We start from the raw sequence: 13,657 nt of genomic DNA, 5'->3' as shown, positions 1-13,657 counted from the left end.
ATCTACAGGCTGCCCCTCGGCGACATCATCCAAAAATACCGCCATTCCAGTGCATTCCTGTGTTCCTCCCATGTGACTTCCACATTATACTCTGTAAACTTAAGGCCATTCAAAAATCTTCCCTGTTCCTCACTCGCACCACATCCCATTCATCCAGTGCCCTTGTGCTTGCTGACTTACATTAGCTCCTGATTAAACAAAGCCTTGATTTTAAAGTTCTCATCCTTGTTTTCAAGTCCCATTTTTAAAATGTGTCCATCAACTAAAGAAAATCCAACTGAAGAAATAATTGAAACAATGAAACTTTGTCCTCACCCTAGAATCAACACGTAACATTTGGTACAATAAAACCTCAGGCCTTGCCCCTTCTAATCTTTCTAATCTGCTCCAGTCCAACAACCTCATATCTGATTCTGGCTGCTTGAGAATCCCCAGTTTTAACTGCTGCGTCAGTGGCGGCTGTGCCTTTAGCTGCCTTTGCCCTAAGGTCTGGAATTCCCTCCCAAACCTCTTCAGATCTCTGCCTCTCCTTTTAAGATGTTCCTTAAAACCTACCTCTTTGACCAAGATTTTAGGCATCTTCCCTAATATCTCTTTCTGTGACTCAGTGTCAAATTTTGCTTTATAATGTTCCTATGAAGCGCCCTGGTACGTTTTATTACTTTAAAGTGCTATATGGATACAAGTTGTTGTATCGAGTAACTTTTTTTTCCTTTCTAATTGCTGTTGTATAAATGCTCATTCTTCATTTGGGACTTGACTTTCTACACATTTTCATTGTCTGAAGATGCCACATCTTTTCACATGCTAACCAAGGGTTTGAATATTTGAATTATTTCTGTTGGAAGTGACACTTTGTTCTTGTGTCAATTAAGGTTTCATGTAGTAAATATTTTATTCTTTGCATGAAGCTTTAATAAAGCTTTGGGGAAAAGTTACTTTCACGAAAGGATATCATTCAAACTGCTGGTCTCTGGAAAAATTGTGCCCTTTAACTGCCAGTATGGCTGTGCATATTATGATTAAACAAGCAGAGGCCTGCAAAATACTAGTGGTGCAATTAAGTCTTTATTGCAACAGAACTTCTTTAAATAAAGGATTACTGGTTATTCTTTCACAAAAGACTTTAACAAAATCAAAACTTCTCACTCTGGTAAATGCTACATAAAGCTGCCCATCTGTAACAACAGGCCTAGGAATATAAATACAAATTTTGTCAAAAGTCTTACCTTGTGAATAGAGAGAGACTGAGGTTGAATATAGCCAATATCAGGTCTGCTGTATCAAATAATTGTCCCCACCATTTAGCTGCACTTAACCAATTCCATCATCTCATTTACCCCTCCCTCCCATGCCATCCCCATTCCATGCCATCCCATTCCTTCCATCCTTCCCATGCCATCTCTATCCTGCTCTTGCCATCCCCATCCCTCCCATCAATCTCATCCTATCTTTCACGGAAACAGTCTCTCCAGCCAGGGTAACCTTGTAGTTGAGTTCCCCTTACCTCCCACTGTCTTTGTTCTCTGCTAACTCCGCCACCAACCATTGGCAGACGCAAGGACGTGACAATGTAGGAGTCGACGTGGTAACATTCCAAAAACTTTTTTTTTTTAAGTCCTGGAAAGGATTCACTTTTATTGCATTAAATTTCAGTTACGCCCCTTCCCTTTTTCACCTCTCACTGTGCGTGTGAAAACCTTGAACGCATCCACTGTAGATGTGATCTCTCGTTCGTAGCCAAATCTAAACACCAAAAAGTTTTCATTAACACAACTCATAAGCAGTAACAGATGTACTGTGTCAAATAATTGTCCCTGCTATTTTGCCATACTTAACAACTCCATTATCTCATCCACCCCCCCCCCCCCCATCATCACCTCAGACTCTCTCTATTTTAAGGATATTTTAGTTCTGTGTCTCTCTTTTATATTATATTGGCTATGTTTAACCTCAGCGTGTCACTATTTTATATTATGTTGATTAGAGTTTACCTCAGTCTTTCTCAATTTTATATTATTGTCTCCTGAATGTGTACTAAATTCACCCCTCGCTGTATGTATGAAAATCTTGAACATATATCCACTGTAGACCTGATTTCTCATTTGGAGCCACATCTAAATGCCAAAAAATGTTTTCATTTGCATGACTCAACTCCCTCACTATGCAAAATGAAAATTTCAAGCTCCTTTCATAAATTTGCTGCCCAATATGTAACAAAGCTGTGCAGACCAGGAAGGACCTACTGCCTGAATCAGTTGAGGTGATGGAAGGCCTGCTGCAACTGGTGTCGGTCTCCTTGGAGAAGGAGAGAAAACTTCAGCTAAAGTTGCTCAATCACTATTGAATGATGTCTGCTGGAAGTTGTAATGTATTTTGGGTGAGGACAGCATTTGGTTTAGTTATGATGCCGATCATAGGTAAATAGCCCACTGACATTGACCATCTGGGCTCAAAAATGAAGCATGCCCACAAGGATGCTGTCAGCACCGGTGAGAATAAACCCCAATATGAGTTAATGACCTGGATTTTGCGGTCAGAGACAAAGCAGTTGACGCCGAAGAAAGCTGCCCATATAGATCTAGCGATCTGCAGTGTGGTTTTCCCCTTTCTTGACAGTAGTTTAAATCTGGTGCCAAGTCAAGTAAATCTCTAGGCATCCAGCCAGGGATATCAGCAAGAGGTTAAGCAGCCAATCACATTGAAGTATTCTCATAGACAGCAAACTAGGAAGTTAAAAGCACCGAATGCCTTCACTTTTAATGTAAATTTTCAGATAGTGAAATAAATGATTATGAATTAAGATAGGAGCTAAAATAATACAATTTAAGCTTTTTTATATTTTAAAAATATATAGAATTTTATATGGGGAAATCTGATATTCCACAAATATAAAATAAGTTTTTCAAGGCCAGTGACTCTGTTTAGCAGTAGTTATGAAATTACTGTGCCATTAAAAACCCAGTTACACCTCATTGACCAAGGCGCAACTTTTTCCAGTTTATACAGCGAGACGAGAAGTCTAAAAGTTGGAGTTCTCATCAATTCACCGACTGCTTAGGGATTGCAGTCCCAGAGAGGGCCGCAACAGCGCACCGTCTAGAGGAGTGTAGAATCACTGACAACAACTTCCAGATGTGTTGTGTGCGCATGTGTGGACTCCCAAAGTTGCTGTCAGTTTCAGTGGAATAATGGTGGTGAATGTTGACAGTTTTGTGTCATTACCCCTGTAAAATCCGAGGCAGTAATAAAAGAGAACAGTCATATTTTGAAAACTATCTGAGAGCATACTTGAAAATAAGTCCAGTCTTGACCTCTTAGTCCTGAAGCGTTATCATCCAAAAGCACTGAATCCTTTGGACAGTGCTACTGGTGCCACTTGCTTTCATATGTTTAGGTTCCTATTCTTTTCTGTAGGCAACCACATTTATTATAAATGACTTCTTTGGAAGAAAAATCGTTGCAAAAATATCTGCTAATGGTAAACTGAATCCTTAGTTTTGTATCTATAAGCAAAGAATACAAAACAGGAGGGTCATTAAAAAAAATTGTTCTTGGTATGTGGGCGCTGCAAGCAAGGCAACATTTATTACCTATTCCTGGTGTTCTTTAGAAGGTGGCGCTGGGCTGCCTTATTGAACCGCTTTAGTCCTTATCGTGATGGTGTTCCCACAATGCTGTTTGGTAGGGAATTCCAGAGTTTTGACCGAGTAGCAATTAAGGACTGTTCGTATGTGTCCAAGGCAAGGATAGTGTGCAACTTGGATGAGAATTCGCTGGTGATTGCGTTCCCATGAAGTTGCGGCTTTTGGCCTCTTGGTGGTAGATGTTGCAGGGCTGGTACTTCAGTTTGGTGAGTTACTGAAGTGTACCCTATAGGTTGCAGACACTAGTCAGAGTTCAATTGGAAGCATTTGGCAGACTGTTATAGGAGGAATATAATGATTGGAAAAGTTGCAGCATAGATTCATAATGAAGAGGGATGAAGAGTTACATTTAGGAAGGGAGACTTGAGAAGCTAGGAATTGTTTCACTATGCCTAGAAAGGTTAAGGGCAAAGTAATAGAGGTCATCAAGGTATAGTGATATTGTTTCATTGGTCAATGAGACATTAAGATGGTACAAAAATTGAGATGATAGAAAAAAAAATATTTATATATTGAATAATTAGAATGTAGAATTCTCTGCCACAGACAGAAATTGAAAAAAATTCTTCTAAAAAATTAATTAGGTAACACCTGATAAAGAATATTAGTGGCCTGGAATTTGCTGCGATGGCAATGAAAGCCACAAATTAGGTTCTTGTGCTCCTGATCCTCCAGTGGTGAGTTCACGTTCAGAATAAAAATTAAAATGTGCCACATCTAGCATAGTGGCACTTGGAAGGGCCAGTGTCTGATATGCATCCAAGGTACTGGGACCTGAGCCAGAATGGAGCAACAAGTTATCTTACAGGTATGCATTTAGGAGCAGTGGCTCCGATCTAATAACGTGTAGGAATGGGTCGGGGTATCTATGGATAGAATGTCCAGGTCGGGTTAAATTTGATTTATTTTGAGCCTACAAAATAGTATAAATGTATAAATCGGTGTTAAGGGTTGTCTTTCAAACTGTGTGCAATTCCTAGCCATCTTAGTGGTTGCAATCTGTGCTTAGTGGGCAAACCCAATATATAATATTATTATTAGTCAGGCAAAATCTGAAAATACCTGGCTGTCAAAACACTTACTTTGTATTTAATTGAGGATGAAGATTTCAATTAAGTTCCTGGAATAAGTCAGTTGAAATGTTATCCTCAGCAACTTGCTGAGCAATTTATTATTTTACTTATTCTGAGCCCTCCAGTACTATTCTCTTATGCCTAAGTGGCTATAGTGATCACACTGGCATTAATTCATCAAACATGGTGGCCCATAATTTGCTGTAGCAGGACAACAAATGCATCTGCTGCTAGTTAGACTTACCTTGCTTGTTTAATCTCAATGATATCGTGTGCTGTAAGTTGCTGGAAGTGCCAGCTGATAACGTTGCAATGACGGAAACCAGACATCTGGGACCTGAGTAAATAGGGCAAACAAGTGGGTGTCTTAAATCCTAGCTCGGGTATAAAATGAAAACCCAACCCGACCACAGCCAACCCGGGCCTGAGTCCTTTAATTTTATTTCACTCCTGACCCTGGCAGCAGGCTATTCCTGCCGATGGAGTTGTGGGGAATCATGGGTAAGCCTGATCCCGTGACTTCCCGGAGCAGCACTGTCCAGCCCGACCCGACCCCGAATGCTGGACTCGGAATATAGACCTGGCCCAGTCTGAACCTGACACATGTAGTCAGGTTTGGGTCGGGTAGCCAGGCTTTAGGGTGTCTCGTTATATAACATGATATAAAATAAAAACAGAAAATGCTGGAAATACGCAGCAAGTCTGGCAGCATCTGTGGAGAGAGAAACAGAGTTAACTATTTAGGTCTTTTCACCAGAACCGATGAAAGGTTACAGAGCTGAAATGTTAATTCTCTTTCTCTCTCTCTCCGCAGCTGCTGCCAGACCTGCTAAATATTTTCAGTATGTTCTGTTTTTATTTCAGATTTCCAGCATCTGCAGTATTTTGCTTTTATGTTGTGGGTATCTCCTTAACCAGTCAGATTAAAGGATTGTGAAATTAACAGCACACAATTGAAAAGCAAGTGTAAATTGAGTGATTGAATTGTCAAATCAGGTACAGTAAAAGAGGGGGAAAGATTGGATTAAGAGAGAAAAAAGAAGCACAAATGAAAAGTTTTTTTAAAAATGTATATTGTAACATTTTTTAAAATATCCAACAACAAATAAAATCTGTAGGAATGAGACTACACTAAAAGAAAACTCAACATGTGGTCCAGTGGTTAGCACCGCAGCTTCACAGCTCCAGCGGCCCGGGTTCAGTTCTGGGTGCTGCCTGTGCGGAGTTTGCAAGTTCTCCCTGTGACCGCATGGGTTTCCGCCGGGTGCTCTGGTTTCCTCCCACAGCCAAAGACTTGCAGGTTGATAGGTAAATTGGCCATTGTAAATTGCCCCGAGTGTAGGTAGGTGGTAGAAGAATGGTGGGGATGTGGTAGGGAATATGGGGATTAATGTAGGATTAGTATAAATGGGTGGTTGTTGGTCGGCACAGACTCGGTGGGCTGAAGGGCCTGTTTCAGTGCTGTATCTCTCTGTGACTCTATAAGTCACAGAGAGACGGTAAAGGTAAACAAAGTGCATCTGCTAGCACACGTCAGTGGTTGGGGTGATCTCAGATGTGTTGGGTTTTTGTGTGTTGTGGGAGATGGGGGTATGGTGGAGTGTTCTTTGAAAAGTAGCCCTGAAGAATATCCCCATGTACTCCCATATCTTGACACATATTGTTACTTTTTATAAAAGTTCAGAAATGAGTCCTTTTTCATACGGAGCCATCTTTCAACTGCTGCCTTTCCCCTGTTTCTTATGCTGTTTTTACCTTTAATAAAAAGCCCGAGTTCCTTGGCAAATGTCTGTTGTGTTTTTCTCGTGAAATAAGAGAAATAACATCGTCATTTGGTAGTGCAGAACTTGAGTATTGCTGAAAGTAGAGACATGTTGTCGAAGCTTGTTGTCTTGCACTTATCAGGACAATCCGCAAGAATGCCAATGTAAAGGAAAGCAACAACTTTATACCAAATGAGAAGAGAGTGCTGATTGGTTGGCAAGTGGACTCTGGTAGAGGCGTTGCCATGGAGAATGCACCAGTTTATGGTGACTGACAGTTAACTGCCAAGCTTAATTTGAAATTTAAATCAGGCAGTTTGACTCTTGATTGGTCAAGGCATTGCCTTGAGGAATGAACCAGGGATTGGCTGTCATTTACTTTGTTTAGCTGAAACAGGCGCAATGTGTGTAAATGTTCTTTCAGTCTGCAGATAATCCTCTGCGTGCTAAGAATTGCACTGACAACCAATTTAAGATTGTCAGTTGGGCTCGCAGTGTGGTGCCTTGACCAATCACCGTCAACTGCCTGGTTTAAATTTCAAGTAAAGCTTGGCAGTTGACTGTCAGTCACCGTAAAGTGGTGCATTCTCCATGGCAACTCCTCTACCAATCAGAGTCCACTTGCCAACCAATCAGCACTGTCTTCTCACACAGTATAAAGTTGTTGCTTCGCCAATTCTTGTGAATTGTCCTGATGAGTGCAAGGCGAAAAGCTTCGATAACGTCTCTATTTCCAGCAATACTCAAGAAATAACATTTGTATGAATCCTGGAATTGGTCAGAATTTACTTGTTTGGTGTTGGTTATTTCTTACTGGTCTTTTATTTGTTTCTTCGCTCAGGGACATCATGATCACTCACTTTGATCCCTCCATTACATATGAAACTCTTTGCACTGAGGTCCGTGACATGTGCTGTTTTGACAACGAGCAACTCTTCACGATGAAGTGGATTGATGAAGAAGGTACAATGTAACGCAATTTCCAACATTTTATTTTATTTTGCTTGCTTTGCATGTCTGGCATAGCTCTTTAAGAGGGAATGGGTATGAAGAAATGTGTGAATGGTTTTGTGTGTCCCTAGCCTGTCTCTTTCAAGTGTTTCATATTTTTCATTTCTTTTGCTAAACCAGACGCTTAATTATCAAAATCATGCTTTATATTTGCAGCTTTATGAAGTGTTTTGTTCATGTAAAAATTCAGTTTTTAAAACTAAAACACAATTAGGACAAAATGTGCTGTCACAGTGTAATATATTTGTCACACTGCAGTTCGCAACTGAGCTGCTTTTTAACAACGGATTAGAATACTGTGCCACAGAGTTGTGCGTTCATCTGGTGACTTACACACATGCCCACCCCTCTCAATCCTGATCTCAGCCTTGCTGTTGTTTCCACCTAGCACTTGCCCATCAGGTGCCATGTCAGTGACTGGGGTAATTAGAGGGAGAGCCACCCAGGTCAAGTCCTGCAGATGACTGCAGCAATGTCTGGCGTACAAGCATGTTATTGCTATTAGCCTGGGTTGAATGGCCTGTGACTACTAAGCAAGGTGAAAGGGGAGAAAGGCATTTTAAAAGGAGAGTGCTCTCTTGTTTGCTTCCCTGTTGTGCTCTCTCTCTCTCTCTCTCTCTCTCTCTCTCTCTGTTGCTTGCTTTCTTGTTTTCAAGGAAGGGGCAGGGCAGAAAGGCAGAAACAAAAGTGAAAGTAAGGAAATTTTGTAAAATACTAGAATGAGTAGAGAACACATAATTGAGAGTTGTGGAAATGTTATAGATCAGGTCTGAAGCATTAAAATGTACTTCATTAAGCAGGGCTATTTGCAAGCTAATGTTTCCATTTAAATGATGACATTTATGTTTTGGTTAAGTTTGAATTGGTTTTATCTTTGCTATGGGACTTTGAGAAAAAACCTAACAGGATAAAAATGAACAGAAAATGTTATAAATTTCTAAATGCTGTATAAGATTACAATGTGGTAAAAGGATCCATTCTATTCCTGAAAGTACTGACGCTGTTTGCAATTATGGAAATATAATAGTTTTGAAAGGGGGAAATTCCTGTCACTAGTATAAGCATTGTTTGAAACCCTGATGCTTAACGTCAGGTTGAACAGCTTGTTTGCTATGAGAATTGAAATAGTTTTGAAGTTTAGTCACTGTTGTAATGGAAAAAAGTACGGTAGCTAAATTGTGTACGGTAAGCTCGCATGAACAGCAAGAAATAAATGACCAGATAATCTGCTTTGATGATTTTGGTTGAGGGATAAATATTGGGTAGAATACAAAGAGAATTCATATGCTGTTCTTCAAATAGTGCTATGGGATATTTTACCCTTATCTGAGAGGGCAGACACAACCTCCATTTAACTTCTCATCTGAAAGACCGCACCTCCACCAGTGAGCACTCCCTCAGTACTTTATCTCTTTCAAACCATGGGATGGCAGTGTACATCAGCCCTGGGGCCTGCGCCTATTTCCTGTTTTGATACTAATGTGATGAGACAGTTTGGTGTTTCCAAAGGAAATGTGACAACAAAAATTGAGGTGCTGATGAGTTGCATTACCAATTTCAGGTATGCGAATGATTTGGAACAAAACTGAAAACATCTGATGGATCTTTCCATGTGTGGGAATAGGTCAGTTTCTCAGAGGAAGTGGGGGAGGCGCTCAAGGAAATTGCACCACATTCTGAAATAGAGGACACCCAATGTAGTTTATGGGGGAAGAATTGAATGAATTAGGCAAACCTGACTCACTTGTGGTTAATGTTTTGGTAAATTACAGACTTCTAGCGCATTTCAAATTTCTACCACACATTATGTCATGTAGAGAAATAATCAGAATTTTTTTATTTCCTCCTGTTATCCCCATCTCTTCTGAAACCGCTGTCCCACACCTGAGTACAATCTTAGTGGTACGAACCACCCACCAGTATCCTGCTCAAATGGCCAATACTTATTGGAGCCTAAGAAATGTGTCTTCAGCCGTGTGAAGGATGTCATGCTAGGTCTGATCGAGCCCTTGCTCAGCATCTGCACACGCAGATTCCAAGCAGGGACTGCGATCAACAATATAATTTTCATTCCACTTTGACCTTGGGTCAAAACAAAAACTTGAACAATGGCACAAATCCAAGGGTTTTATACAATGTTGAAGCATGCAGCCATATACAACACAGTTTATTTGCTGGAGCATGGTGACATTATCCTGTGCATGCTCAACACATGGTTACCCCAGAACCTGCCAATCTGTTACTTTCTTCTATTTGAAGAATGAAGAAGACCTCAATGGGGAGGTAATGTTCAGAAAGAATGCATTTACAATTTTGCTAGAAATATAGAGAGGATTTTCCATCGTTTGTTTACGATGTCATTACACGGAATGACCACTGACATCAAACTAGCTTTGTTGTGGGTTTCTATCAAAATCAGTCATGGTGTGAACTGTGTATGATTAACTAACTTGCTGGAATTTTTTGAAGAGGTAACAGGGTTGATGAGGTGTACAAGGATTTCCCAAAAGCTTTTGATACAGTGCCACTCAACCAACTTGCGAGCAAAGTTATAGCACATGCAATAAACGAGGTAGTAGCAACTTGGATACAGAATTGGCTGAATGACAGGAAATAGAGCAGTGCTTGATGGATGTTTTTCGGGCTGGAGGAAAGTTTATAGTGGAGTTCCCCAGGGGTCAGTCTTGGGACCCTTGCTTTTCCTAATATATATTAATGACCTAGACCTTCGACTACAGCGCACAATTTCTAAGTTTACGGATGATATGAAACTTGGAAGCATTGTGAACTGTGAGGAGGGTAATGTAGACCTTTAAAAAGATGTAGACAAGTTGGTGGAATGGGTGGACAGGTGGCAGATGAAATGCAATGTGGAGAAATGTGAAGTGATTCATTTTGGTAGGAAGAACATGGAGAAACAATATAAAATAAAGTGCACAATTCTAAAGAGGGTGCAGGAGCAGAGGGACTTGGGTGTGTTTGTGCATAAATCATTGAAGGTGGCTGGACAGGTTGAAAGAGCAGTTAATAAAGCATACAATATCCTGAGCTTTATTAATAGGGGCATAGAGTACAAGGGCAAGGGGGTTATGTTAAATTTGCATAAGACACTACTTCGGCCTCAACTGGAATATTGTGTCCAGTTCTGGGCGCCGCACTTTAGGAAGGATGTGAAGGCATTGGAGAGAGTGCAGAAAAGAATTACGAGAATGGTTCCAGGGGTGAGGAACTTTCGTTATGAAGATAGATTGGAGAAGTTAGGACTGTTTTCCTTGGAGAAAAGAAAGCTGAATGGAGATTTGATAGTTATTCAAAATCATGAGAGGTCTGGACAGAGCAGATAGAGAGAAACTGCTCCTACTCATGAAAGGATTGAGAACGAGAGGGCATAGATTTAAAGTAATTGGTGAAAGAAACAAAAGCACCAGGAAAAACTTTTTCACACAGCGAGCGGTTAAGATCCGGAATGCACTGCCTGCGGCTGTGGTGGAAGCAAGTTCAGTTGAAGATTCAAAAGGGAATTAGACTTATCTGAAAAGGAAGAATGTGCAGGGTTACAGGGAGAAGGCGGAGGAGTGGCATTAAGTAAATCGCTCATTCGCAGAACTGGTTCAGACACGATGAACCGAATGGCCTCCTTCTGCGCTGTAACTATTCTGTGATTCTGTTCATCCAAAAACTGTAATTTACTAGTTCAGTAACCTGAAATGATTTCCTCATGATAGTCATTTCGGGGTGTTTTATTTTCTTATTGAAATCCTTCCCCATACAAAAAGGTATCCTGAAACTCTGAAGTTATGCTGACACTTTGAAAGCAGCAGTTTAGTCACTATGAAAGCACATGGCTATGTAATGAATGTCGTGCTTTGATTGTTATTTGGAAAAGTGGATGGGAAGCTAATTGCTCAAATGTGTGAAAATGAATAATAAAAATTAATGGTCAATTTAAAGGAAGAGTCTGAAGGTTAAGTTGTAGTTTACAGCAAGAAGATATTATTGCAGCAATATGAGCCTTTGCAGATGCTTAAAAAATGCTCCGTAGATGTTAATGGCATGGTAATAATTCAAGAGGGAGTTTTATTTTAGTGAGGCAGAGTTGCTTGAACTGTAGTGTACGGTCAGCCGCCATCTGAACGACGAAGAGTCCTGCTTGTGTGAGAATAAATGTCAATAACATCTATTTAAATAGATCTTGAGCATTTTTACAGTTGGTTAGGATTTAATTATTTTAAAAAAGGCAGTTTTTGGCTATACATCCAGCAAGATTTTCATTAAAATCTTGTGATGTGGCATCAGTTTATAATTTGTTGGGCAGATTGATATTTGGTAATGGACACCTCAGTAATGTGATGGTTAGTCTACATGTTGATGCCTAAAATTGAAATTTCTGCCCATGTTTGTGGCTAACAGGAGGGAATTTGTTTTTATGTGCAGGTCATATTCACAGCCAAGATTTCACAGAATCGTTACAGCACAGAAAGAGGATGTTTGGCCTGTCATATCTGTGTTGGCTTTCCGAAAGGAGGGAGACAGAGAGCAGGCAACTATAGGCCAGTTAGCCTAACATCTGTCATGGGGAAAATGCTAGAATTCATTAAGGAGGTAATGTTCCTATGTAATGGGACATTTCGAAAATCATAATATAATCAGGCAGACTCAGCATAGTTTTGTGAAAGGGAAATAGTGTTTGACGAATTTATTAGAGTTCTTCTGAGGAAGTAACAAGCAAGGTGGATAAAGGGGAACCTGTAGATCTAGTGTAATTAGATTTCCAAAAGGAATTTGATGAGGTGCCACATCAAAGGTTACTGCACAAAATGGGAGCTCATGGTGTAGAGGGTATAATAACATATTAACTTGAGTAGAGGATTGGTTAGCTAACAGGAAGCAGAAAGTAGGGATTATTCGGTTATTTTCAGGTTGCCAAGCCATTACTAGTGGAGTGCCACAGGGATCAGTGCTGGGGCCTCAACTATTTCCAATCTATATCAGTGACTTGGATGAAGGACTGGATGTATTGTGGTTAAATTTACTGGTGACCTATAGGTAGGAAATTAAGAGTCTACAAAGGGACATAGATAGGTTAAGTGAGGGGCAAAAATTTGGCAGATGGAGTATAATGTGGGGAAATGTGAACTTGTCCACTTCGGCAGGAAGAATATCTGAATGGAGAGAGTCTGTACTGTGGGTATACTTACCCCACATGGACTGCAGCAGTTCAAGAACGCAGTTCACCACCACCTTCTCAAGGGCAATTAGGGATGGGCAAAAAATGCTGGCCTAGCTAGCGATGCCCACATCCCATGAATGAATTTTAAAAAAAGTTTACGGTACAGAGGGTGTCCTGGTACATGAATCACAAAAAGTTAGTATGCAGGTACAGCAAGTGATTGGGAAGGCAAATGGAATGTTGGCGTTTATTGCAAGGGGAATAGAGTATAAAAGTAGGGAAATGTTGCTACAGTTGTACAGGGCCTTAGTTCGACTGTGTCTGGAGTACTGTGTACAGTTCTGGTCTCCATACTTAAGAAAGGATATAATTGCATTAGAAGCAGTTCAGAGAAGGTTCACTTGACTGATTCCTGGGATGAAAGGGTTATCTTATGAGGAAAGGTTGAGCAGGTTGGGCCTATACCTGTTGAATTTAGAAGAACGAAAGGTGATCTTACTGAAACAAGATTTTGAGGGGATTTGACAGAGTGGGTGCTGAGTGTTTCCCCTTGTGGGAGAGTCAAGAACTAGGGGATATTGTTCAAAAATCAGGGGTCTCCCATTTAAGACTGAGTTGAGCAGAAATTGTTTCTCCCAGGTCGTTAGTCTGTGGAATTGTCTTCCCCAGTGACCCAGGCTGGGTCATTGAATATATTCATCGGAACAGGAGTAGGCCATTCAGCCCGTCGAGCCTGCTCCACCATTCAAGTATATCATGGCTGATTATCTCAATGCCACTTTCCTGTGTTATCCCTATTTCCCTTGATGTCATTCGTTGCTAGATAGCGATTGATTTCTGTCTTGAACATGCTCAATGATTGAGTTTCCACAGCCCTCTGGAGTAGAGAATTCCAAAGGTTCATCACCCTCTGTGTGAAGAAATTCCTCCTCATCTCAGTCTTAAATGGCCTACCCCGTATTCTGAGACTATATCCCCTGGTTCTGGATTCAC

At 40.6% G+C, this 13,657-nt stretch overlaps 1 protein-coding gene across 1 annotated transcript in view; it reads left to right on the top strand.

The window, feature by feature from the left end:
- The window catches only part of prkci (protein kinase C, iota), a 148,725-nt gene that overhangs the window by 54,047 nt on the left and 81,021 nt on the right, over positions 1–13,657 (top strand). Inside the window, exon 2 of the mRNA XM_068042740.1 lies at positions 7,325–7,446. Coding sequence (XP_067898841.1) covers positions 7,325–7,446 — 122 coding nt within the window. The remainder of the gene's footprint in view (positions 1–7,324; positions 7,447–13,657) is intronic.

Source organism: Heterodontus francisci, chromosome 11, assembly GCF_036365525.1.
Source record: "Heterodontus francisci isolate sHetFra1 chromosome 11, sHetFra1.hap1, whole genome shotgun sequence".
NCBI classification, from domain to species: domain Eukaryota; kingdom Metazoa; phylum Chordata; class Chondrichthyes; order Heterodontiformes; family Heterodontidae; genus Heterodontus; species Heterodontus francisci.
Note: the sequence above shows the minus strand (reverse complement) of the source record. Positions and strands in the feature narration are given on the sequence as shown.